Here is a 27,657-nt window from a genome sequence, read left to right on the forward strand (position 1 = left end):
ACCTCAACAAAGATTAATTTGCTTCAACATCAGTGTAGATTATCTTTAATTACTTGGCGTACTACATGTTCAAAAGTATTCAATTGGAAAACATCAATACATCTACACAAGGATCTATGAGCAGTATAACAATCTCTACCTATAGTTGATGCTACCTGCTACTGTTTTACTTTTCCGTTTGGTAAAGCTCTCGAGGTAGCTAGTTAGGTATTTTAATCTACAAACTACATAACTGACATACATTGGGACCGATCGTTGTATAACATGTACAAGAACCTGAGTTGTTTGGACCAACTCTGGATTTTTTAAATCTAAATTAATCTGTAGGTTAACCTAGGCAAGAGCGTAGAAGATCAAGTACCTAAGGAACCAATAACTTTTCTATACGTATGTCATATAAAGGTAGTTAATATGAACTAATCCAATAAAACAACAAACTGTACTAAACAAAACGTATTATGTTGTCATAGAGAGGTAGTTCTGAATTGTCGAGACGAGTTAGTAATTTATTCGAAGTCGACTTTCTGAACAACAATCTGTACATCTGCTTAAATCATTTGTTAAGGCTGAATCATTTGAACTTTAGCATGGACAGTGATTTATTCAAACTCTACTTTCTGAAACAGTATTTGTCTTGTTGGAATTGTTGCTGTGTTTATACTTGTTGGTATTTACTTTTCAATATTGCTCATGTAGCTTGTTTAGTTCCACTCTGTGTACTTGACTGTTATCGTTGAGACTAGGTTTGTTGTATTTCAAACTCATTATGTTCGCACAATCTTACGTAATTGATTCATTTTTATCTAATTGTAGGCCTAATCTACATTTCCATCTTTGAATATTGGTTGCTGATGGTACTTACAAGGTGGACATATTGTACTTGTTTTACACTAGTCTGCTTGATGTCGTTATCTATTTTTTGAGACATTGGTGTGAAGATTAACATGAGAACCAACTGTATGAACTTTGGAACGATTAACTTTGGAGTGCCTTGTGGCAATTAGCCTTTTCTATCCGATGCATGTATTTATATTGAACAAAGTCTATCCTTACTACCAGTTTTGTGGATTGCAACAACATTTTAGAATTCTTTATTTTCCCTATTTTTTCTATTTTTTATTAGTCAAGATTTTAATCTATATCTCTTTCAAATGAACATAGGGTAAAATCACCCTAGATCATCACCCTAGATCGTAGGAGTGTCCACTTAAATTGATCATATAGATACATTGATTTTTATTGGTTCGTTTAATTGAGCCACTTGCAAAAACGATAATACCATTTCAAAAGCTCAATGGACTCAAAAGGAATATAGGAAAAGTTTAAAACCCTTTTTTCGCACGGACACTAGTGTCAATGTTTCGTGGGCCGGCTGATCGTCTTTCGGCCTGGTGGGAGCGTTCGTTTCGTTGGCCCGTGCCGGCGTGCCCTCCGGTCCTCTTCTCGTTCTCCCCCGAGCGGCTCTCGATCTGGTTTGCTCCGCGTCGTCGCTCCCTGGACGTCGCCGCCCTAGTGGTTCGCTTCGCCGCTTCTCGCGCTCTCCGGCTTCTACGCTGGTGGTCGGTTGTTCGAGAGCGGCTCCGGCGGGCGGCGTAGATCGGCGGTAGGTCTTTCACTTCCTCTCCGCTCTCTGTTTTCTCGGTGCTGCAATGGTGCGGCCTGCGTGTCTGTGTGGAGGGGCCGCCGCCCGCCGCGTTCTCCGATTTGGCTTTTCCGCTTGTGCGAACTGGTTCCAGGTGGGTCACCGTGGTAGGAATTTTTCTGCGCCGCTCGGCGCTCGCCTCTGTGCTACTTCTGCGTTTCTATAAACGCAACCCACTAACCCATTAGCCTGTTACCAAAAAAACCCAATAGCCCGTTAATGTACCCGAATCGGACTATTCGGATCATACACCCGCGAACCAACAGCCCCGTCTCTCTCAGCCTCCTCCGGTCCTCCCCCACCACTGTGCGTCTGTGCCTAGGGTTCGTACGGGGACGACAGGACAGCGGCCTCCGCCGTCCCTCCGCCGCCGTAGGTGCCCTGTTCGTGCCGCACGGGCGCTGCCAAAGCGCCCTCCATATCTGGCATGCCTCTGAGCCGCCGCAGCCGCGTCACCAGAGGGTTCGCAGACAAGGTGGTCTGTCTCTATCCTCCTGCCCCCTCTACCTCGAATTGCGGCAACCTCGTACCGCCTTTCGCCTAAGTGATTTGTGTTAGCTAGATTGGTAATTTGTGCCTGTTGATGCGTCCAGTGGTGTGCGGAGGATGCAGCGATTCCGGTTTTGTTTTGCCATACCTAAGAGTTGATTCAGAACTCCGTCCGGTTGTTGATAATTGAGCCGATTTCATGGGTTTTATTACTAGGGTTTAGCATGACTTGCTTATGTTGGTTGCCCCCCCTCCCCCCTCCGTGCATGCACATAGTTGAGTGTTCTGAATATTGGATCTACTTGTTTTATGAATGCTGTGAATTCTAGTGTTCCAGTGATGGGAAACTAAGACCATCTCCAACAGCTTACCTATAACCATATCCATATTCAAACTACACTATATAAACAGTGCAATCTACAATATAAAACGATGCAAAACGGTGTTTTTAGTGAGACAATATGTGTGCAATGTACAGTAGTTCATCCATATGGTCACCAAAAACACTTTTTTTTGTTGCTTTTTGACCCTTTTTGCAAAAGATTTTCATAACTACGCCCTTTTTGGTTTGAATTCAGGAAATTGACCCTTACCTTGGCGCCAATATAAATGACATCGAGATCTCACTCTGGTAAGTCGAGCTGGCGCCTATGTGGCAGTAGGTCGTCGTCGTGGTATTTGGCGCTGACCTCCTTTCCTAGAAACGGCTGCTCGGCCTCATCCTTCATTGACACACACACACACACCACTCATTGAGGCCGAGCGACCGTTCTTAGGAAAAGAGGTCGGCACCAATGACCACGACGCCGACCTCCTGCCACGTAGGCGGCAGCTCGACATACTAGAGCGAGGTCTTGGCGCCATTTATATTGGCGCCGAGACGTGTAAGCTAGGCGCCAATAATAATGGCGCTAAGGTAAGGGTCCATTTCCTGAATTCAAACCAGAAAGAGCGTAGTTGTGAAAATCTTTCGCAAAAAGGGTCAAAAAGCAAAAAAGACGGCCAAAAACACCTTTTGCACTATTTTGCACTGTAGATTGTATTGTTTGTAGAGTCTAGTTTGAATATGGGTATGAGTATGGGTAAGCTGTTGCAGATGGTCTAAGTGGTCCAGGAAGAAATTGCGGTTTTGCTTGTTAGGAGCCGGTGAGCTTGCAGGCTAGTATGTATCTATTAATATGAAAGGTGGATAATATAGGATGAATATATGTATATTACATAGCGTTTGGATCTCTGCCGTTTGTTGTTCTGTTGACATTGATGCTTAGAATAGCGAGTCGGAGAGGTTGAAGAGAAATTATCACTTTGTAATGTTTTACATATAAATAAACTGATATGCTTCCATGTGCTGATTATGTGGTCCAGTTTTGTGTACGAATATTACATACTTAACGTTTTGAATTCCTGCATTTGTTGTTCTGATGCTTAGGCGGCCGATTAGTGGGATTGTGGGAGAGGTTTAAGGGAAATTGTCGCTATGTAATGTTTAGATAAATAGACTGAGATGCTTGCATCAGCTGATTATATGGATACAAGTTCTTCTTTTGCTCCACAGTTCTGTGAGTTTTGCTTTCCTGTTTTTTGTTACCTACAATAATGTAGTGACAAGTTTTCTAAGTCCGTGAATTTTAACTTTAGGATAGATTCTTGCTTGCCTGTACTCTTGTACAATACACCACATTCCTTCTTAACTATGATTCCGCCATATCATTTCACTAGGTCGCAGGTTCGTAGCAGCCTCTTCTACATTTGCAGGGGAAAGACTTGCCTCGGTTTATCCCTTCCCTAGACCCCACTCTTGTGGGAGCCTCCGTCACTACTCACTGGGTCTGCCCTCTTTTTTATGATTTTGCCATATCATTTCAGTAGAGAAGTTGGTTTCGTTCAGTAACCATTTTTCTGGCATACTGTCAACTAGTTGCTGTGTTTCCCTTTTTCTTCTATTTCTGCATTTTAGGGTCTGTTTGGTTCACCTGTAGATTCCTGAAAATCTGATTTGTGAGAAAGCCGTTGTGAGACGACGATTATGAAAAAACTGAAATTTATTTGGTTGAAAGTTGAAACAACTGTCAACTATAGATTTTATAAGAGCATGACAATTTGTAACATGATTGCCAAGAATCTAGAAAATCTGGGGTAGAATGTGATTCTGAATCATACTAGAGGAATATGTAGATTTTTAGGAACCTTTTCTGCTGTTGTACCTGTTTGGTTGAAAATCTAGATTTTTGGTAGCGAATCCAGTTCAGAAATCTGAATCAAACACACCCTTATTTATGAGCTTCTAATTTATATCTTCGTCATTTACTACTTCTGAGGTAGTTAATTTTGTCTATGTAGATTCTTGTTCATTGCTTTACTTTTTTAGTAATTTAATTTAGAGTGTAAACTTATTCTTTACCATCTCCAGGTCCAGGTGGTGTATTAGACATGTCTTTCAGGAAGCGCCAACCTTCCAGTAACGGAGCTTCCATTAATTTAGCTCCCCTGGGTTTTCCAAGTCAGGAACTTGAGAAGGTTAATCCTGTAAATTCAGTGATGTCAACCGATTTTGAATCCATGGATGGTGTTGATATTGATATGAGGGAAGTTTACTTTCTCATTATGCATTTTTTATCTCATGGTCCATTCAAACGGACCTTTGGAGAATTGTGCAATGAACTCCTAGAACATCAACTGCTACCTAGAAGATACCATGCTTGGTATTCACGTGGTGGTTTCCATAGTGGCGAAGAAAATGATGATGGCATATCACTCCCTTTGGATTATGTAAAGCTAGCTGAGAGGTACAAAAATGTTACTCTGTTGTCTAATCAATTTGCTTCTGTTATTTTCTAATCATGTGGCAGTGAGGGACTCTTGATTGTTGATTCTGCAATTAATTAGGGGGACCGGAGAAACTTTCTAGATTTGAATACAATTGAAAAAATCTGTATTTAGATCAAAATTCAATGTTAATTCATGTGCTGCTTCTTTAGAGCCTTCTGTCCACACTTCATCCACAGTTTTAATTGATACTATTATTTTTCATATCTTATCTGGCCAGTCTTGCCTGATTAAACCTTTTGATTTTGAAATGATAATTATCTTAAAAAGTTGAAAATGTATACAGTCTAGAACAATGGGTTTTATTATGCTTTTATTTCTAAATGATCAGATAAAAACTCGACCTGCGGGGGGTAAGACAGCCCCCGGGCATTGAATTAAGAAGAAGACCTTCTCACACAGGTCGAGAAAACCCCCGAACCCCTGCCCCACCCACACACAGCGGCATCGAAGCCCATGTGAGAACGACCACTACTGGGGCTGAGCCTTAGACCTGTGCTTTGGCGTGGGACAGACGAGGGGATTTTTTTAACCATAGCCTGAAATTCGCTCCCACGGGGAGTCGAACCCAGGACCTAAGGAGTGCTACTGAGACCACCTAACCAACTCAGCTAACACTCAGCATTTTCTCACTTGTTTTATTTTAGGTACCCCCACATTGGTAAAGACCACTTGGTGAAGCTATTAAAGCAACTGATGGCTAGTTCTTATCACCCACACAACTTGATTGGAAGAGTTTCTCCAAATGCTGCTGATGTCCCAACACTTCTTGGCTCCAACTCCTTTTCACTTCTTCCATGTATGTGTATCAATGTTCTTCAATGTGTTACTTCTTAGTATTCTTTCCTGGAGCTATTTATTAGAGCATTTGTATTGTATATTCAACTTTGTGTTTCCAGTTTGGGTAGCCCCCAACTACTGTTTGGTTTTCCATGTTAATATCGCAATGTCTTCACACATTCTTGAATCCTTCAGCTGACAGGCAAGATAAGGGAACTCCCAGGCTGCCAAGTTATCTTCGTTGGCCTCACATTCAGACTGATCAAGTTCATGGTCTAAGTTTGAGAGAGATAGGTGGTTTCACTAAGCATTGTCGAGCTCCCTCTGTACGTGCATCTTGCTATGCCATCGCGAAGCCATCCACCCTTGTTGAAAAGATGCAAATCATAAAGAGATTGAGGGGGCATCAAAATGCTGTGTATTGTGGTTCGTTGAACTTTCTTGCTCTCTTAGCTATATATAAATGTTCAAAACATCTTAAGGCTTGTTTGTGTTAGACTGTGTTATGTCTATGGGCCTTGGGCCCAGTTAAGCCCTAGCCCGTATGTAGTATATACACTGTACTCTTTCCAATATTCAACTATTCTCCTCTATCTTGGTATCAGGCCAACCCTGTCCGCCTCCCCTGTGTGCTGTGTTCCCTGGCAGCCGCCCTCCCTCCCTCCCTTCCCCTGGCCGCCGCCGCCAGCAGGCCCTGCCCTGGCCGCCGCCGCTGCCAGCCCTCTCTCTCTGGTCACCACCACCACCAACCTTCCTTCTTGGTCACCGCAACATGCCCTCCCATGGCCGGTGTGCCCGTCTCCTCCCTTGGTGACTGATTTTACCACAATTTTTTAGGTGGCTAGCCTTAGTGCCTTACTATTGCCACATTTAGTCATGAAACTTGTCTAAAAGGCTATGTTAAGCCAACTAACATGTGGCAGCAACTAAATGCTGCCTAAGGAAACTGTGACCGATTAGGCTTAGGGTTTCTGAAAATCTAGTTATAGCTATGAGCTGTGAGAAAGCTATTGTGAGATGATAAGTGTGAAAGCTGAAATTTGTTTGATTGAAATAAGTGTTAACTTTAGATTCTATAATAGCATGACAACTTGTAACATGGATGACAGGAATCTGGAAAATCTGGAGTAGGAGGTGATTTTGAATTGAACTAGAGAAATATGTAGATTTTCAGAAATCTATTATGTTGTTGTACCCGTTTGGTTGAGAATCCAATTTTTGGCAGTGAATCTGGTTCAGAAAGCCGAACCAAACACACCTTAGACTTTAGAGCATCTCCAATAGTTATGTAAACAACTCCCTAAATATGAATTTAAGAAGTTTTCGGGGAAAACTCTTCTCCAACAATTATGTAAAGCAGGTCCTTAAATTTACAAACTCTCTACAAAACCCAATTTCATCCGTACATTTACCAACCTCGTTGGGACTCCCTAAATCAATGTTGGTTCTAAATCCATCGCAGAAACCATATTTCGGCCACCGCCGTCGTCCCACCGTCCTGTTGACCATAAATCTATCTCCAGTGCCCTATGCTGTCTTCATGCCGTCGCCACTACCTTTTGGTCTTCCATCGGCAACTTCGACCTTCCAAGACGTTATGTAAGGTTGTTAATGTGCTAGCTCAAATAAAAATAGAAAGCATGCTCCCTTTTTTGTTGACATGAACAATTTTAAAAAATTAGCAACTAATAAATAGAGAACTGTTGGAGCACACATATTTTTCTACTTCTTAAAGTGATTTAGCAACTTCTTATATCTATAATTTACGGTGCTAAATTTACATAACTATTGGAGATGCTCTTAGGTCTGGCAAGTTTAGGGTGCGATGCAAATTGGGAGTTCTTAGGATCGGGTCAAACTGCCCCCTATCCAAACAGGCCATGTTATGTATCTCTGTAGATATATGAACTATGTTAGGCCTATTATACATGCTAGAAAAGTTCTCGTGATTGATTATTATGTATTATTTCATTCAGTTAAAACCAATTTGTATATGCTATCCGTTTTGTTCGAGCTCCACAAGATCTTATTTTCCCCCATGATATATCTTTGACAAACTTAGCTGCTGCTTTGGTTTCTTTGCTCCCTCAAAGCCCAAACCCTCTTACCTTATCATCAATACACCTTTTTTATCTGCTGCATCACTTTCATTCTATTCCTGTATCTGCAGCTACCTTTGATCGCACAGGGCGTTATGTTATTACTGGTTCTGATGACCGCCTTGTTAAAATATGGGCGATGGAAACAGCGTTCTGCCTGGCTAGCTGCCGGGGCCATGAAGTAAGTTTTGCTTGCTGTGGCATATATATACATAATGTTTCATTGATAACTTAATCACACTTAATCTGTTCCATTTTTCAAATCAAGGGTGATATTACCGATCTTGCAGTGAGTTCCAATAATTCTGTGGTAGCATCTTCATCTAATGATTTCATTATTAGAGTGGTAAGTTCAGTAGTATTCATTCTTCATAAGTAAACTGCCATAACATCATGATGTTATTTCTTCCCTTTACCTTGAATATCTCCTTTTACCAATGAAGTGGCGTATGCCTGATGGAATGCCAGTCTCAGTGCTCAAGGGGCATACAGGGGCAGTTACTGCTATTGCATTTAGTCCAAGGCCAGGTGCTGCTTTCCAGCTGTTGTCGTGAGTGGCTCTTTTCTCTTGTTTCCTCATATTGTATAATTTTTGTGCTACTTAGTTGTTCTTGTTGCCCTCATGGCTCTGTGTCCAGATCAGTCTTTCTTTGACGTTCTCTAAGATACACAGCTTACAGATCAGTCATTCTTTGACTTTATCTGCTGTAGTTTGAGTGTTTGAATGAGGCTAACACTTATCTGAAAGCTAGATTGCCAATAGTGGAACATGTTCATTTTTCTCTTCACAAGAACTTTTTGGCGTACATTTACCCATACTGGAGGCAGTATATACAGCAATGAAATATCTAGTATAAGTTGATCCTATGTTTTCTGTGTGTACTTTGGTTTATATGAGCTTAGATTCTCTATGATCTAAGGGCAGTTAATTTGTGTGGATTATGTGCTGCTCCATACTCCCTCCCATAATATTAGGTATTTTATAAGTTTTTGAATAATTTAAGCCAGGTGAGAAATGGCGCATGTACCCTTCGTTAAAGCCAACTCTCGCTCCAACATTACATTAAAGACAGGTTTTTATTGGCTCATGTAACAGTAATGCTAAGGGAACAAAAACTGTATTCCTGGGAAGTGACAATGGTTTTAATTCTCCCCAAATCCCTTATATTATGCTGTTTTCTGAAATAAGAGACATGCTGCATTGCTGCTTATGTATTACATATTTGTAGTGCAGCTTTGTTTTGTGTGGATTTTCACTGTCATTTTAAACACTGATTATTTAATGACACATCTAAGGTGTATTGAAATGTGTTTGGTTCATATTGTTTGTGCTACAACTGGTTTTCTGTAGTACTTCACCGCACACAACTTTTTATAGGGTTTTACTTGCCATTGTTAGTTATGTTCCCTTTGAAGTAATCTAATAATATTTGTTGACAGGTCATCAGATGATGGGACATGCAGGATTTGGGATGCCAGATACTCTCAACAACCTCCAAGACTGTATACACCAAAGCCCCCAGATGTTGCCCCTGGTCAGTTAATTGAAGCATGCATCATGCATTAGTGATGTCGAATTCTGGATAATCCAATCCATGTGGTGTTGATGCCAGGTAAGAGTGGTGATGCATCTTCCAGCGCCGCTCAAGTTCAGCCAACAAATCACCAGATCTTATGTTGTGCATTTAATGCTAATGGAACCGTGTTTGTCACTGGCAGCTCGGACACTTATGCAAGGGTGTGTTTTTTCTTCTTACCTTCACATGTCAATTTCTACTGTAATTTTGGAAAATTGCCCTTTGTCATCAAGAAAGTTCATTTCAGGTCTGGAATGCTTGCAAGAGTTCTTCTGATGAACATGAGCAACCGATTCATGAGATGGATCTATTATGTGGGCATGAAAATGATGTAAACTATGTGCAGTTTAGTGGATGTGCAGTTGCATCAAGATCTTTTTCATCTGATTCCAGTCATACCTCTAAGGAAGAAAATAGCCTGAAGTTAAGAAATTCTTGGTCAGTATTTTGTTTGTATATACTGTTTTTTTTTCTTTTCTTCTTCTAATGAAATGATACGCAGCTCTCCTGCGTGTTCGAGAAAATAAGTATTTTGTTTGTCCTTATGTTTTGTTTTCTCCTTCTAAATGTTCTTATTTATTTCCATTAGGCATTAGCGGCATCAGTTCTTATTTGTTGACCCAAGGGTTTCCTTTTTATTCAGTCAGTTCTTAGTTGTTCACCTTAATCACCTTCACCAGCGTCAAATGGTGTCATTTTTTGTTTCAACAATCCTCCATCAGTTGAGTTGGTCACTATTTTTTTTTGCTAGGTTCACGCATAATATTGTTACCTGCTCCCGTGATGGCAGTGCAATTATATGGGTTCCACGATCTCGGAGGTCACATGTAAGCTGTTGTATCCTAGAACTTCATGATTTTGTTTTCCAAAAAATCTGTTTCCATGGACATTTTTATGATGATTGATGACATGCATAATTGCCCAATCTAGCTACTGCTATAGTGGTATCATCACCTCCTGAAATGCTGCCAATCATATTTTATGATTCAGTATGCAACTATGCATTGACTTTCTTCATTGTGTCATGTTCATTCAGTAATGATGTATCCAGTGCAATATCCAGTGGCAAGTCAGGTTTACTGGCTCATTTGCACTACTGCCAGTTTGTGCAACTGTAGATCACAAATGCCTTTGTTGTATGCTATAAATGTGTTCAAAGTAGTTTGTAATTTGTTCAATTGTTCCTGCATTGTTCCAGGGAAAGATTGGACGTTGGACGCGTGCTTACCATCTTAAAGTTCCCCCACCTCCAATGGCTCCTCAACCACCTCGAGGTGGTCCTCGTCAAAGATACCAGCCAACTCCTCGTGGTGTCAATATGATAGTTTGGAGTCTGGACAACCGCTTTGTGCTTGCTGCTATCATGGGTACTTTTGGTCTACTAATTCATATGTTTTCAGTAATTCACTGCAACCATATCCACATTTTACTTGAGTAAAATGCACCAGAGATCTTAACTTTTGAGTGGGTGTCATCTGGGTCCATCAACTTTTAAACTGCATTTTTGGGTCCCTGAACTTTTTAAGTGATTGTTTAGCCCTTAGATCAGCAACCAGCGTGGCAGTGGGATGTTAAAAATGCAATTAGCCACTCCTCACCCCATATTCTTCTCCTTGGCCAACTGTGACACCACCGATGCCCTCCATGCCTGCGTTCATCAAAGCTGTCCCCACACCTCTGCGCCACCTATGACTCCCTCTCTCGTGCTCGCTAGTGTCTGTTGTGTCTCCCTCACCCCTCCTTTGTGCTTGGCCTCGTAACCGACGGGGTAGGCTTGGTCATTGGCTAGCTAGAACAAGGAGGGTAGTAGGCGACAATTGTGTAGGCAGCCGTTGGTGATGGTTCCTGCCTTGCTCTTATGTCCTTGTCCATACCCCATGTGCCCCTATTATGTGCTGGCCATCATGGATGAGCCGAAGCTCAAGGTGTTGTCTCGTATGGCACCTTGTCTCTCCCAAGAGTGTCACTTGTCTTCTCGACTCTCCGACTAGCCCTTGCTTATGCTCATTGTGCCTCCTTTAGTTGGAACCCTTTCTTTCCACGCTACCCATTGGTCCGTCCTTGCCAGCCATGCACTCTATGGCTTGTGCTCGCTAGCTTCATGCCCTAGCTGCACTTGCACGCTGGCTCTACGCTCGTGCCTATTTACCGGCTCCATGTTGCATGTCGCTCCATTTGACCATGCTGCTGTGGAGCAGGAGGGCCTTTTCGGCTCAAGCTGAAGTCTACCGCCCAACAGGAAGCCTGTTGCAGTCGGAGCAGCCGTGCAGCCGCTTGTCTGTTGGATGCGTGTAGTTTGCCGTCAGTCCGCCACTAGAGCAATAGGCTTGCCATGGAGTCGCCGCCATTTCGGCCGTGCTGCTACACAGCTCCGCCGCTAGGCAGCATGATTCACGCTGGATTCGCTCTTTTGGTGGTCCCACACGCCCACACCGCACACTGCCCCCCGTGCCGACATCGCCCATCGATTTTGCGCTTCGGTACAATCGCACGCTGGCGCACTCGCACGCTGGCCTTGTGTGCCCTCGTCGCCCATTTGCTGTTTTCTCTAGGCGAGTGGCCCTTCGAGCAGATCAATGACCGGCAACGCTAGCTCCAACATCATTGGCGTGTGGAAGATGGTGCGGTGAGCATGTGAAAGATAGAGAAACATGGGGGTTATGCAAAAGTAACTGGCCATAAGATTTGACATGACCTGCATGAGGCATTTCCGCCATGTTGGTTGCTGATTCCATGTTGGGTCTAAGGGCCAAACAAAGGGTTATGGACCTCCAGTGAACCACTTAGAAGTTTTATAGGAAACAAAAAAACGCAGTTTGAGAGTGTAAGTAGTGGAACTCTTACTCTCATCGAGATGATGACACTAGGAGTTGAAACAAATTTTCTGGTTTATTTCTCACACACTCGCACAATGCCATACCAACCTGAGGGGTTGGGGTTGCATATTTATAGCTGGCCAGGCAACCAAGCATATGCTAAGATGCTGTCCTCTAGTCTAAGGCCCTGTTTGGGACCGAAGTAGGTCATTAAGAGCTCTAGAAAATCGTGAAGCTGAAGTTACAAACTTTTAGAAGGCATTTAGATAAGTCATTTTGTTTCATATTTAGATTATTTTTTAAAACCGTTTAAATTTATATTATACATCACAACTTCACGTTGAAGCTGAACCCAGAGCAGGGCCAAACACCCCCTAAGATACTGTCCTAGATGTCCTCTAGTCTAGGATGCTGTCCTAGATGCCATCCTCTAAGGATGTGTTTGGTTGCAATGACAGGACGGGACGGGATGGGACGATCCCTCAAATTTGTTGTTTGGTTCAAGGTCAAGGGTTGGGACAGGACTATCCCTGTGTTGTCCCTAGTTATCCCTCAAAATTGGAGGGACGAGAGAGGACGCCAGGAGACGTCCCTGTCCTGGCTGTCCCGCAACCAAACACACCCTAAGATGTCCTCCACAAAAGGACCACAAAGACCACCACAAAGACTTATTCCATCAGAGAGTTGGTGGACCTAGATGGCACCCCCTCAAGTAAATAGACCTATGACACATTTTACTCTTCTACTTATTTTTTTCACTAATATTTGCTTATATAGCCATTTGAATTGTTTAATTGCGCTCTTGGAATTTCCATGTTTTTGTCTTAGTTACAAAGTAATTATTCCATTGTTGCTTAATTAAGTATAGGGCTGGAAAATAAACTCGAGGCTCACGAGTCAGCTCGAGCTCGGAGCAGTTCGTCTCGGAGTGAGTCGAGCCGAGCCTGATTTTTGGGCTCGTCGGTGAAACGAGACGAGCCGTTCTGGCTCGCCAAGTCGCGAGCTGCGCCAACTGTGCTGAATTAACCAATCTGTAGAATCATAATGGATTATCGGTTCATTTCTTAGTCTTTAATGACGAATATATCGTATATGACAATTCAAAATTTAAATTGCTCATAATATTGAGTAATGATTTTATATTTCATATTAAAATACTACTAATTTAATATATAATACAATTATATTTAACAAGGTGTGGCTCGCGAGCCAACTTCGAGCCGAGCCTCATCCTTGAGCTCGTGCAGTGGACGTGCCGAGCCGATCCGAGCCAAGCTGAGCTTGGCTCGGCTCGTTTCCAGCCCTAATTAAGTATATATATAAGTATGAAGAACCAATCTAATCCTTTTATTTTGCTCCCATTTATGACCAAACAAGAGTGAATCAGATGATTGCTCTTTGTCAACCATTTTCCCAGCAACAACGAAAGGGCCTCTAGCGTAATGGTTAAGGCTTTCGAGTAGCACCTCCAGGTCCCGGGTTAGATCCCCCTCGAGAGCGAATTTCGGGCTTGTTTAAAAAAATCCCCTCGTTATGCCCCACCCGCTCTCGGGAATCGATATCCTACGCGCCACCCTCCGGCTAGGCCGTTGCAGAGTGGGCAGTTGATCGACCCGTTAGTGATGGGGGGCCAGGGTTTATCAGTCATTAAGACAAGGATACAAGACTTCAACACCACCTTCATAATTGCAACAAGTATCATAACCGTGTTGGATGTATACTCATTTAATCGTACTTGTATACTCATTTTATTCAAAAGAGATGCCTTATAACATGTAATGATTCGAAGGGGAAAAGATATATAATACAAGAAAACATAAACTTTAAATGTGAAGGAGCTCAGATATTACAATCGATCACAAATATAAGCTTCAACAATGAAGTTGTACCTTCGGAGGCTTTAAGATGACACGAGCGTGACAAGTACGAGAAAACAATGAAGTTCACCTGTTTTAGGGTTGAGCCCTTGTACAATCTTGTGTGAAATTACATCTTTACCCTTCCTTTTATATTGTAATGCTTCACATTCAAGGGTATACATTTATGACATTTCACCGTACAAACATGCCACACACGTCTTCTTTCTGCCGAAGCTCCTTTTGGGCATCTCCTCCCGACGGAGGTTTTCACCGTTGTTGCCGAAGCTTTGCTTGTAACACCTTCGTCTCTATGCTCTTTCAATTTGCTTGTGGGTAGCTAAAGCAGTCTGATGAGGGTTCGGTGATCAGAGATCAAATTTCTTCGGGGCACTTTAATTGGTGATCAGAGATCGAATACCTTCGGGCCACTTTAATCTTCTTGATCTGAAACACCATCTAAACACTGATTTGTTATTTTGGACCTTTGGCTGAAGGCCTTCTCTCCAACAACCCCCATGTTCAAACCATCCACCTACACATGGTTTGAGTTTCAGTTTTAGAAGCAATAATCATTTTCTTATTCTTATCATACCAGTATAGTTCAATTATCTCCGCTGTTACTTCTATTCATCTTCCTTATTTCTTATATTCTGCAGATTGCAGAATTTGCGTATGGAATGCTTCTGATGGGAGCTTGGTGCATTCACTGATTGGCCATAAGGAATCAGTAAGCATATTTCATGCATTCTATGCATTTTGTTTTCATTATGTGAATGATATGTTGTGTTTTGCCATTCATATGCTATTTCCTTTTTTTTCTCGAACGCGCAGGAGAACTGCGTATCCTTATAACAATTAGGGAATGGAAACAAAACAAAAGGGTTTAGAAAGCAGAGAACCCGCCAAAATAAAAAACACAAACACAAGACCAAAGAGCTAGAAAACAAAGGAACCAGCCACATTCAAGGCCTTAGCTACGTCTATGGAACCCAGACCCATAGCACCAGCCATAACCCAACAAACTGCTTCATCAAGGAAGCTCCTTTGACGCCTCTCCAATGAAGGGGAATCCCCATCAAAGACCACTGTGTTACGGTGAAGCCATATACACCACGCCCCTAAGATGATGGCACTGTTAAGCTCCTTTTTTGTGCTTTTGTGCACACGAAGCTCCACCTGTTTCCACCATTCTGCGAAGGAAGGAGCATCAATAGTCGGTGTGAGGTGACCCAATGCAAATGGGGATAATAAACTGTGCCAGAACTGACAGGCAAAGATACAAGTGATGAGAAGGTGCTGGATTGTTTCTTGCTCTTGATCGCATAAGGGGCAAACAACCGGGTGTGGTAATCCTCTCTTTTCTAATCTGTCAGGAGTCCAACACCTATTCTTCAGACCAACTCCAGCAGACTCCTTCTCCCTATCCGTATTTAGCACGGCCAACAGTATACAACGAGACAGTGCATCCGTCCCCGTTTCCAGCAGACTCCATATCCCACTCCGCATCCTTATTTTTTCTTTGCGCAGAGGAGAGAGACACCGGAGGGATGTGGAGTCTGAACGTGCGGCGCGCATTTTACACGGTCTTATACGAAGTCTGCTGGATCGCTGAACAGTGACTTACAACGTGTAAAATAGGGATACACGGCCACATACGAAGCCTGCTGAAGTTGGTATTATAGCCAACCAAAGAAAGAATTTGCATTTTGGTGGAGCCCAGGTTTTTCAAAGTCTTTTCCATGGTTCATAAGTAGCTGATCCTGCAAACAAGATTCGATAACATGATTTTGAGGAGAATTTTCCTGAAGCATCTTGCCTCCATCTATGTTGATCGGGATCCTATGATAATTCAACCTCCCCCAAAAAATCCCAAAGCAGCAAATATTGTTGAAGGCCCAACAGAGAAAGAGGAGTCCTGATATCATTGACCCACCTTGAAGTTATCAAGGGCCTGAGGTACGATTGTAGAAGACAGAGCTCTTTTTCCCACCTTGGCGATCACATCTGGGGCAATGTCCCTGATCGCAGCCCCATTCAACCAATTATCAGTCCAGAAAAGAGTGCTGGCCCCATTCCCAATTATGGATATCACAGATTCTGCAAACAAATCTCTGACATGCTGCTGCACAGGTAGGTTAAGAATCTGCCATGGTCTATTTGGGTCAGTTTTTTCTAGCCACAACCACTTTGCTTGCAATGCCCAGCTCTTAAACTGTAGGTTAGGGATCCCTAGACCCCCGGGACAGATAGGCTTTGTAACCGTTTCCCAAGAGACTAGACAACTGCCTACATTAACCTCCTTCCTTCCCTTCCAGATAAATCCCCTTCTAGTTTTGTCGATTTCCTTTAAACACCCACTTGGGAATATTCATTGCAATGAGAAGGTAGATTGGGATTGCCGAAAGCACAAACCAGATAAGAGCTGTCCTACCAGCAAGGTTAAGGAGGTGTGCTTTCCAATTTGGTAACCTCTCTGGATCCTATCTACCCAAAGCATAAAGTCAGTCACATCTTCTTAGCTTTTTATCTGCGAAAGGGCCTCTAGCTAAATTGTTTAGGTGGTCTGAATAGCATTCCTCAGGTCCTGGGTTCAACTCCCCGTAGGAGTGAATTTCAGGCTGTGGTTAAAAAAATCCCCTTGTTTGTCCCACGCTAAAGCATAGGTCTAAGGCTCGGCTCCGGTCGCAGTCGTTCTCACATGGGCTTTGATGCCGCTGTGTATGGGTGGGGTAGGGGTTCGAGGGTTTTCTCGTGTGACAAGGTTTTCTTCTTAATACAATACTCGGGGGCTGTCTTACCCCCCGCAAGTCGAGTTTTTTTAGCTTTTTATCTGAAATTAGAAGCCCCAAATAAGTGCAAGAAAAAGCAGCCGATGTACTGTTAAGAATGCTGCAGCCTTGCTGAATAGATGGCACATCACAACTTATAGGAATGACACATCTTTTGTGCATAGTAGCAACCAGACCAGATGCTGCACCAAAACAATCTAAAATGACCTTAACACAATTCAGATCTTCTACAACTGGCCTGACAAACAACACCACATCATTGGCATATAAGGATAGCTTGTTTCTGATATTTGCTTCATCTAAACCTTGCAATAACAATAACCCTCTGCTATCAGCCAGTTTAAAAAGGCTACTAAGCACATCCATCACCAAAACAAAAAACATAGGTGAAAGAGGGTCTCCTTGACGAAGACCCCTTCTATGCATAATGAGATTTCCGGGAGAACCATTCAACAGCACTTGAGTGGAAGATGAGCTAGAAGATTTGAAACCATGTTACACCATCTAACTTTTTTTGGAAAAACGCAGGAGAACTGCGCCTCAATATATTAAGAAGAAGAGATAAGTCCTGGACAGATTACAAGGCCTCCTCAGGGAGGCCAGAAACACAGGAAACCGAAAAAACCCATCAAACTCAAACTACAACACCCTAGTCTCCAGGAAATAGGGCAGCAAGGTATGAAAGACCCTTAGCCCCGACCATCTCCCAAGACTGTCTCTCCTCCCTAGCTAACTTAATGGACAGATCTAAACTAGGAGTACAACCATCAAAAACACAACTATTACGATGCTTCCACGTTATCCATGCTCCTAAGGCCACAAGAGAATTAAGACCTTTACCAGGAAGACCAGTAGCCAACCCAGAAATCTGCTCCCACCAAGCCATAAATGAAGAATGTCCTGGCTGGGGAGTCAGACTCTGAAACCCAAACAGTTTAAGAAGAGTAAACCAGAACACTCTTGTGAACACACAGGAGACGAGGATATGGTTAATAGTTTCAGCTTCCTGGTCACAAAAAGGCACCTAGCTGGATGATCCAAGCCTCTCTTTGCAAGCCTGTCAGCAGTCCAACATCTCTTGTTAGCCACCAGCCAAAGAAAAAACCGACACTTTGGAGGTGCCCAGGTTTTCCAAACCAGGTGATAGTGACTAAAGGACGTTGATCCAGCAAAGAGGCCTTCATATGCCGACTTAGCCGAGTATTTACCATCTGCCGCAATACTAAAAATATGCTTATCCTCCACTTCAGGCTGCAACACTATTTCTGAAAGAAGCTCCCAAAGATTCAAATAATTCACTAGAACTCCCACAGACAGAGCACCCTTTATATCAGATATCCATTTTCTGTTGGAAAGAGCCTCAAGCACAGTTCTTCTATTTGCAATCCTTTTAGGAACGATGGCAAATAACCTAGGCGCCAGACTACACACATTCTGTCCCAAGATCCATTTATCTGTTCAAAACAAAGAGTGTGCTCCATTTCCAACCTTAGAGACCAAAATAGTACTGTCAGACGAAATCAAACACATAATAAAAATAAGGTTTCGAGTCCTTTTGGACCTTTATCTCCTTCTTAATATATTTTCGCGCAGCTCTCTTGCGCTTTCGAGAAAAAAATAAAAATAAGGTTTAAAATAGATTAAGACAGCATTAAACAAACTCCATAAGTTTATAGCAGGTAGGAACATTGACCATACTGTGCACCTGCAAGTGCGCACAAAAAGGAGCCACATTCTCCATATCCATCCCCATGCCAATGCAATACAGAGTACCATATCCATCCGGCCATTCCATAGAAATAATGAAGTTGCAGCAACACCTTCGCCTTTGCTTTGCTTCAGGCTCAGCAGGGCTCAGCAACACCTTCGTCCTCTTGTACTAGGACCAGGCATACACCAACAGCTGGAGGATGACGTGCAAATATCAAATGGATGGGACTACGACTCATGGTGATGGCGAAGCTTCACCCCCACCCTCCGACTGAAATTAAAAAAAAAATCGCCGGGTGGATTTCAGTCGACCGTCTATCCCTGACTACGACTGCAGAAAAATTGAAGGAAGGGGTCAATTTCATTACCAGCCGCTGGAGATCCATGGATGGAGAGAGGTGGTCACTGCATCTGAACGTCGAAGCTGCTAGTGGATCTGAATCATCCCCGGAACAAGCTAACAACTGTGGCCGGGGTGGACCTCCACTTCGCAGTTCGACTCGGCCGCCGAGAACTCCAACACCGACTATCTGCCATTGGGGGAAATGTGCGTCGCTGGACACCATATTCAGACCATCCGAAGCAGCTAGTCTTGACGGATGTATTGTCTCCACTCTGCCGTCGGAACCCCCAACACCGACGATGATGGCTTTCCTGCCGTATCCTGCCATGGCTCCACGAAGAAAAAAGTGCGAGAGGGTGGAAAGCGGCTCGGGAAATCACTGCGATGTGCGCGCGTGAGTGGACTGGGAGACCTTGGTTCGCGCAAATATGCGGGGGATGAACCTGCGGATGCGGGTGGCGAAAAAATTGGGAAATGAATAACACTCTGTTGGGGACGTGATTTTCTCCGGTTGAGCGCTAAAATTGGTTTTAGGGGGCTTTCACCCATCCGCTTGGAGATGCTCTTAATAGACTACTGTACCAACATATAATTGTCATGGATCGATCTCCATCTCACAAACACACTCTGATTATCTGCAACCAAACGATGTAAATGGGGAGCCAAACGATTTGCAAGGATGTTGGTGATCAATTTAGCAAAACTGTGGATGAGGTTAATTGGCCTGTAATCAGCAGCTGTCGAAGCATCCACAGGACACTTAAAAGCTTTCCATTTCTGGGCAGTACTCAGCCAAGTCTGCTTATAATTTCTTCTTTATTGGATCTATTAAGTTCCCACCTTGGAAACAGATTTGGAAGTCTTGGGCCCCCTTAGGTGCAAGTTCTTCTTATGGCTGGCAATCAAGAACAGGTGCTGGACTGCGGAGAGATTACTTAAACATGGGCTGCCACACCATAGTGTTTGCCCCCTGTGTGATCAAAAGCAAGAGACCATTCAACATATTATGTTGAACTATATTTTCTTTAGGGAAACTTGGACAAAAATCCTGCTATGTGTTGGCCTGGTGGATTTGGCACCTAACCATGACGCCCCTGGTTTTTCGGCGTGGTGGAGCAGGGATAAGGGTGCCTAAGGAGAAAAGGGAATGGCTCAATTCTCTAATTATTCTGGTAGTATGGTCTTTATGGAAACATAGGAATGCTTGTGTGTTCGATGGCCGGGATCCCAGTGTGTCGGTAATTTGTCAGGAGGTAGAAGCTGAGAGTAGGCTTTGGGTTATGGCTGGAGACAAGGTGCTCCATGAGCTGCTCGGCAGGGCTTCTTGGGTGCATGCCTGAGCATCTGGTAGGGTCGTGTTTTGTGCTGTTTAGGGAGTGAGTTGTAACCACTTCCTTTTGGGTTTGGGGGGGGGGGGTCTACCCCTTAGTAACCGGGAACTGGGAAAGTGGCCACGTCCCTCGTTCCGGGAACGTTCGTTCCGTTCCAGGAACGTGGGAACAATCTCGTTCCCGTAGTGTTAAAACCTAGTTTTAGTAGCGTACCGTGTACCACGTTCCCGTTCCTCGATCACATCGATCCAGGAACCTGGTTACTAGACCCCCTCTTGTTGTACCTTTATTCCTTTCTTAATGAAATAACACACAACTCTCCTGCATTGTTCGAGAAAAAAACCCCACCTTTTTAGAGGTAAGTGTGAGGTAAGCTAAATTCAACAGACCCAATTGCTGTGTGTTTCCCTGATGGAGTGTAATTAGGGCAGCCAACAAATCTGATTTAATAATATGCCAACAAGTCTTACAGAATCTACCTGTGAATCCATCGGGTCCAGGTGCTTTATCCGAAGGGAGGCCCAATATAGTGTCTCTGATCTCTTTTTCAGTGAAGGGAAGGTCCAGGACAGATAAATCAAGGGTAGCCCTATGGCAGCTTGCCAGATTAAGCGTATACTGCCTCTGGGAGTCAGAACCCTACAGATTATAATAATATCTATGCAGCACCTCTCATCTGCTCCTGAGAGGTGACCAACCGGTCACCATCCATCAGATTAGGGATGAAATTCTTCTTACTTCGATAACGGGCTTGGATATGAAAGAAGGATGTGTTGACATCACCCTCTTTCAAATAGAGAATCCGGGATCTCAACCGAGCGATAGTTCTTCTCACGAAGAAAGGACCAAGCAATGTTGCTTTACTTTTCGCATAGTTCTTCCCAGGTAGCAGTCTTCAGTCCTGGGTCATATCCAGTCTATGAAGTATCTCTCTAGCCAACCCGAGCTGGGCCCTCACATTTCCAACTTTCTTATGCCCCCAAGATTGCAACTTTCTGGCCAATCTTCTAAGCTTCAAAGACAGCCTTTCCAAAGGACATGAAGCATGAACTGGCAGATTCCAGGAAGCAGTCACTTCATCTAAGAAACCAGGCAACTTCTCCCAGAAACTTTCATAATGGAATCTACGCTTCCTCCTAAATTCCTCATGCAGCTTGAGAATTAGGGGGCAGTGGTCGGAGGTTTCAGAAGCATTACTAACCAGGGCATGGTCCGAAAACAAGTCCTCCTAGGTAGAAGTGCAGAAAACATGATCTAATTTAACAAGAGTGGGAGAATCTCTCTGGTTTGACCAAGTAAATTTCCTACCATGTAAAGGAATAACATTGAGATCCAAATCATTGATTAAACCTCTGAAGATCCTAAGCAACGTCCTGTTGATATTAGAGTTGTTTTTGTCTTCTGAACTATAAATCAGATTGAAATCCCCAGCCACGATCCAAGGATCACCACAAACAGCCCTGACTTCCCTTAGTTCTTGAAAGAAGCCATGTTTGAGGTTGTCCAAGTGTGGGCCGTAAACACCAGTAAACCACCAATGTGGCCCATCTTCTCGGTGCAGCCGCACAGGGACCGAGTACTTTTTGACAATAGAACTGCTAGCAGACCATCGCGCCAATCCACAAAAATTCCTCCCCTGGTCCCCAAAGCAGGAAAGAACACAAAACCACTAAAATCAGCACCCAGAATAGAAAGCACATCAAAAGCTGAAATGGAATTCAATTTAGTTTCCTGCAGATACACCAGCGAAGGTTTGAGATCCAATACCAAAGACTTGACATCATCTTTCTTGGCATGGTCATTGAGACCCCTCACGTTCCATATCAGAGAACAACGAGAATCCACAAGCAAGTATGTCACAACAAGGCTCCGGAAACAGAAGCCCTAGACTTGGCAAGTGTCAGGTACTTCCCAGCCAAAGGGGGCCACCAAAGCAGCTATATGATCTCTAGACAGAGCAGATTCAAACATCTTTGCATAATTTTTTTTGTCGAAGTCGCAAGAGGATTGTCGTGTTATATTAATAAGAGAAGAAGAAACATCTTTGCATAATTACTCACATCCTTGAAAGAAATGTTCTCTTGCTCATCACAAAATCCTAGGTGCCTGCATACCCGAGCCGCATGCAAGGAGCCCAACTCAGGGGGAATCTTGGCCACTCTCCAACTGCGCCTAGGTTTGACGTTGCATGGCATGACCTTCTTTCTACGCCTGGAGGACTATGGAGCATGGATCAAAAGTTTCAACCGGCTTGATAACACTATGTCTGAACATTTGTAGAACCGAAGAGAGACTAGAGTCTTCAGGCAGCACTGGATCAGGGAGAACCACCTTTCTCCGGGAATAAACCTTAAAGCAAGGAAGTTTAACTTCGAATCTGTCATCAAAGGGGGCCAGACCATCTAAATGCAGAGAGGATCCGATCTCAGAAGCATTCAAATCTGAGGGGTCCACCATCCCCATGCAAGTACTTGCATAATTGATTTGGAGCAAGTTCGTTGGCTGAATCAAATGAACTCTTGAAAGATCCTCCCTACTGAGCTGGTCCATTGCGGCACCTAAGATAATCTCTGGAGAAAGGAAGGGCGCCTGAGATGCTTTAGAAACAAGAACCACAGGGATCGAGGGTACATTCTCCACAATTAAGGGTGGGGCAGCTGTCAAAGGGCCATCCGGAAGAAGGCAGCCTAAGGTGTCGGGAACCGAAGCGCTCTCTTGAGACATTTGAAATGAAGACCCTGTTGAAGGCGCCGCTAGCTCGGGAAGCGAGGCACAAGCCGCAAGGCCTGAGGGAGACGAAGAGCCAGGTGCCGCCCACTCAGCAAAAGAAGCGTCCGGGAGAGCAGGGGCATCAACTGGCCCACCGCCATTCGCTCCAGACACCAGCGCAGGAGCCGAGACGCACACAGTTGAACTTGAAGGGGGTGAGGAGCCGGGCGCCGCTAGCTCTGCAACCGAAGGGCTCGGGAGAGCAAGGGCATCGACTGGCTCTCCGGAAGACATGCCTGAGCCAGAACATGGACCCAAGCGGGTGTGAACTGGTGCCCGAGAAGAAGACTGAGGGGGGTCCCACCGTCGAGGTTGCTGTCTGCGATGGTCCCGATCCAGGTCCTCATCCGACGCACCCGCGGACGGTGATGAAGGAGGAGCGTCCATTGGCGGAGAATCCAGACGATGTTCTGAAACAGAGATGGGAAAGACCAACGTCCGAGGAAACAAAGTACTATCTTCCCCAGCAACCGACGACTCTTCGACATGAAGATCCAATGAAACAGGAAGGTTCCTCGACCCAAAACACCAAGCCCTCAACATGAAAGCAGACATGTCCACAGCAGCTCTAGTATCAGGGTGCAAACCTTGAAGCAAGCAATAGTCACTGAGGAGAAGCTCTGCCATCTCAATCCTCCAAAGATTAGCCGGGATACCACACAACTCAATCTCTAGAATTAAAGGCAAAGCAACTTCGCCAGATGTCAGGGCCTGGCGTGACCACCTCCAAATATGCAAACGGAAAGGAGGGGCGTAGCATGGCTGACCACCGCTGAAGATTCGACGAGCTAAATCCTCACTCGGAAGATAGGCAATGAAGGTGCTCGGTGTTGCTCGTCAGAGATCGAGACATCAGCCTGAAGGCCAAACTTCAGAGCTAGTGCATCATAGACCTCCGCGGCGCAACTCGAGTCTTCATGACCAAGAACAATGATGATCAGAGCATGCGTGAGCTCTTCTTCCGCCTGGATGGACCTTCTGGAACACCCGATCACCTTCACAGACCTGCCCGACACCACTCGAAGAATTGGCACTTGATCAGCCTGGCGACTTCCACCGACATACTTCTTCCTCTGACCGCGACACATGTGCTTCTTCCCACTTCCACCAGAGGTGATTTCGTCACCGGCCGACGATAAACCATGTTGCAAACCGAGGTCGCCACAGGGAGGAGAGGTCGGATGATAGGCTGCCACACCAGGGAACACTGTGTACTTGACGGCGCCCCTCGCCGGTACGGGCACGCGTAAACATGGTGCCCAAACAGCTGACAGTGGAAGCACCACACTGCGTGACGACACACGACCACATGATGGGAAGGGGACAAGCAATTGAAACACTTCCCACGCATGTTGATAGGGTATGCTCTGGGAGGAGTTGAAGAGAGGGGGTGTTGCTGAAGAGATCGTCAACCCACAACCTTCACCCAACTTTCATCATCCCTCGCAGCAGGAGGATTGGAGGAGACAAGCACCTCCTTGAACGTGTGACGAGGTTGGAGGGGAGAAGGAACAGGTTCCAGTTTGTCACACCACCGTTGAGCCTTAGAGCGGCCAGTAGGCCGATGGGCCAAAGTGGAAGGGGAGAAGGGGAGATCCCTGGCGCAGGGGAGAGGTTGGCTATGGCCGCCGGACTTGGGGTAAGTATCGGTGTGAGGCTGGTGGAGGTAGGGGCGCCAGGGAGAGGGGGAGGGGGAGGAAGGCTTATGCGCGTCATCGTTCCTCCATGCTATTTCCTTTCCCTCTTTGAAGGAAAGTTCATTTACTTCTACCATCTTATGCACTTGGAAGCAACATCTATTATTGCCTAAAATTTTGTATCGAGAGCATTGATCAATGACGATGAAACTTAAATGGAATATAAAAAACTTGCAAATGAGATCTTTGAACGTTGAACTCAAGTATTTTCCTTTTCTTTTGGGAAACCCTTTGGCAGTATGGGTTTCTGCTGCTAATTTTTGCTGTAGAGGACTTATCCTTTTTCTTTCTGATGGATTCTTATATTTTTAATGTGCAAGAGCTTCTATTTAGTGACATCCTTGGCCTTGGTGTAGTTATGGTTTATGTTTAGTGACTGCATTTCACTCTTCCACTGCCGTTAAGTGCATCAATATTTGTTTTAACAATGAATTATGTTTTTAGAAGTTGTTCTGTGTGGTATATCATAAATAGAGTACTATTTTCACTTGCAGTTATATGATGATGCTTGTTTGACCCGTATCATTGCTGTTTTTTTAATTCTTTAATGATATAAACATCTATGTGTTATTTGGTTCTGATGTCATATTGTCATGATTTTTATTGTTTTGCTTTTCATCTGCATATTGCTATTCAATGTTTGTTTCCTCAAAATCTGACTCATGGTTGCAGAAATATTATCCTTTTTAATTTGATCAATTAACTTCATCCTTAACAGACGTTTGTGCTAGATGTGCATCCGTTCAATCCTCGTATAGCAATGAGTGCTGGATATGATGGGAAGACGATCATCTGGGATGTATGCTCCTGACTTGATGCCTTTCTTTCTGTTTTTCTTTTCACTAGATACCTTTGTTTGTGTCATAAAAAAGAAAAGAAAAACTAGATGCTTTTATTTTCTCAAATACGCAAACCTGATAAACTAATCCAAAATTTCTACACCAGATATGGGAAGGGAAACCTGTTCAGATCTATGAAACAGGACAATTTAAACTAGTTGATGGGAAGTTCTCTCCGTAAGTATCATTATATACTTTCTTGACAAGCTTTGTTTTTAACACTTTCCAAATCCCTTTGTATACTAAATTGATTTAATATGTACAGTATGCTTAACTTATGCTATGCAAGGATTCTAGGAATACCATGATCTAGTATAGCTCTTAGATTGCTACTTGATCTGATCAAGCTCCATAAGGGCATCTTTGGAAGCATGGTTTAGACGTGAAACCTGTGTAAGGGCCTGTTTGATAGAGCTCCACTACCTGATTCTAAGTTCCAGCTCTCTTCTCTGGTGGAGTGGTTTTGGGGTGTGTTTGTTGGGGGTGGGAAGTAATTTGGAGCTATTCATGGGAAGTGACCAGACTAACCGGCATTCGTTTTTTAATTCTCTTGAACCTTTAGGCATCATTTTACTTCTCTCTACAAGAATCGTGTGCAGAAGAAACTTTCTGGACGAGGTTAGGTTATTGAGTTGCAGTGGTCTCATAGCCTTGGATTTTCTTAGGTCCACATATAGTTAAGAATGAGTATAATTAGGAACACTTTAATTATCTTTGTATTGCATTTCTCTGACTGAATCGTAATAGGATTGTAGTATGAGTAGCCCCTTTTCCAAAGTTGATTTATCACATTGATTAATTACTTAATGTTGTTAATGGAAGTGAATTAATTATGTGTCATGTTTTTTTATTTTATGCTGGATGGTCATTTAGGGATGGTACATCACTTATTTTATCAGATGAAGTTGGGCGAGTATTCATTATTGGAACTGGGCAAGGAGAGTCCCAGAAAGATGCAAAATATGATCAGGTACATTAGCTGTTACTGGACTATCACATTCTTGGTGATTGCTTTGTGCAAACTAGTGTCTGGGGTCAACCATACAAATTGCTACAATCCCAGCGACAACGTGAATCATTTGCTGAGTAGCAGACATTGTAATTTATAATTCAGTTTTATCACGTATAAATTTCTGTAAGAGTGCAAATTTGGTGCCTAGGGGGCTGGTGTTCTCAGCTAAAATACCATATTGCAATATTTAAAAAATCATCGCAAAAATCATGTATGCAATACACATAAGGTTAAGTATAGCTGCAATAATTCAGTTTGAAATTCATCCTACATGCCAAGAAACAAAATAGGCAACCAATCAACCTGGCACTGTTCATCATGTGCTAACAGTGACATTTCTGTTTTTTTAATATTAGTGTGAAAGATGAATTTCAAAAGGGTCACCAGGTCGTGGTGAGAGCTGTCTGCATTTGCAGGGTCGCGAGTTTGAAGCAACCTCTCTGCATTTGCAGGGTCGCGAGTTCGAAGCAACCTCTCTGCATTTGCAGGGGAAGGCTTGCCTCAGTTTATACCTTTTCGAGACCTCACGTGTGAGGCACTGGGTTTACTCTAATGCCAAAGATGAACTTCAATCTCAATTGTTGCTGTCACACTTAACTTCTGGTGTCGTACATACATGATTTTTGTGAAGATATTTGAAATACTGTAACATTGTATTTTAGTCCTTTAGCTAACTAGGGCGCCATATGATTTTCCTTTCTATAATGTGGCTGGACTGTTGGGTTAGTGTTATTTCACAAAATTAACCACACATGTGCCTATATCCCCACTAATCTACGTACTTCATAGAGTTTGCATGAATGCACTCAGATATGTTTACACTACATAGTGCCTCCTCCCCACCAACCCACCCTGCAAAGATAAAAGAGTGAATTTTATCAGCAGACCCTAAACCTGCCCTGCGGTCTCATCTGGGGTCCACAACCTCTCAAATTGCCTATTCGGGACCTTAATAGTTGTCTTTGGCCTTTAGATTGGTCTAACCAGGTCTAAATTGGTCCGCTGCCTATGTGGCATGCAACCATTGTGCCTCCTGCTTGGTGGTAATCTGAATCATATTACTGCTCACCCCAGGGTAA

General features: G+C 43.7%; 1 protein-coding gene across 5 annotated transcripts in view; it reads left to right on the forward strand.

Annotated features, from left to right (window-relative positions):
- The first annotated feature begins 1,308 nt into the window (after positions 1-1,308).
- LOC103634840 (bromodomain and WD repeat-containing protein 3) overlaps positions 1,309-27,657 on the forward strand; it is a 35,110-nt gene continuing 8,761 nt past the window's right edge. Inside the window, exons 1-17 of one of the 5 annotated variants that reach the window (XM_020543433.2) lie at positions 1,390-1,603; positions 3,851-3,958; positions 4,542-4,917; positions 5,605-5,756; positions 5,933-6,163; positions 7,908-8,017; positions 8,105-8,182; positions 8,280-8,386; positions 9,277-9,371; positions 9,450-9,574; positions 9,661-9,851; positions 10,165-10,240; positions 10,612-10,780; positions 14,745-14,815; positions 25,446-25,526; positions 25,673-25,743; positions 26,440-26,536. In XM_020543433.2, the coding sequence (XP_020399022.1) occupies positions 4,562-4,917; positions 5,605-5,756; positions 5,933-6,163; positions 7,908-8,017; positions 8,105-8,182; positions 8,280-8,386; positions 9,277-9,371; positions 9,450-9,574; positions 9,661-9,851; positions 10,165-10,240; positions 10,612-10,780; positions 14,745-14,815; positions 25,446-25,526; positions 25,673-25,743; positions 26,440-26,536 (2,010 nt within the window). In that variant the 5' untranslated portion in view covers positions 1,390-1,603; positions 3,851-3,958; positions 4,542-4,561. Of the gene's footprint in view, positions 1,604-1,739; positions 2,121-3,850; positions 3,959-4,541; positions 4,918-5,604; positions 5,757-5,932; positions 6,164-7,907; positions 8,018-8,104; positions 8,183-8,279; positions 8,387-9,276; positions 9,372-9,449; positions 9,575-9,660; positions 9,852-10,164; positions 10,241-10,611; positions 10,781-14,744; positions 14,816-25,445; positions 25,527-25,672; positions 25,744-26,439; positions 26,537-27,657 lie in introns of those variants that run through there. The other 4 variants (XM_008657427.2, XM_008657430.4, XM_008657429.3 and 1 more) reach the window with 4 other exon arrangements.

This window comes from Zea mays, chromosome 8 (genome assembly GCF_902167145.1).
Source record: "Zea mays cultivar B73 chromosome 8, Zm-B73-REFERENCE-NAM-5.0, whole genome shotgun sequence".
Classification (NCBI taxonomy): Eukaryota; Viridiplantae; Streptophyta; class Magnoliopsida; order Poales; family Poaceae; genus Zea; species Zea mays.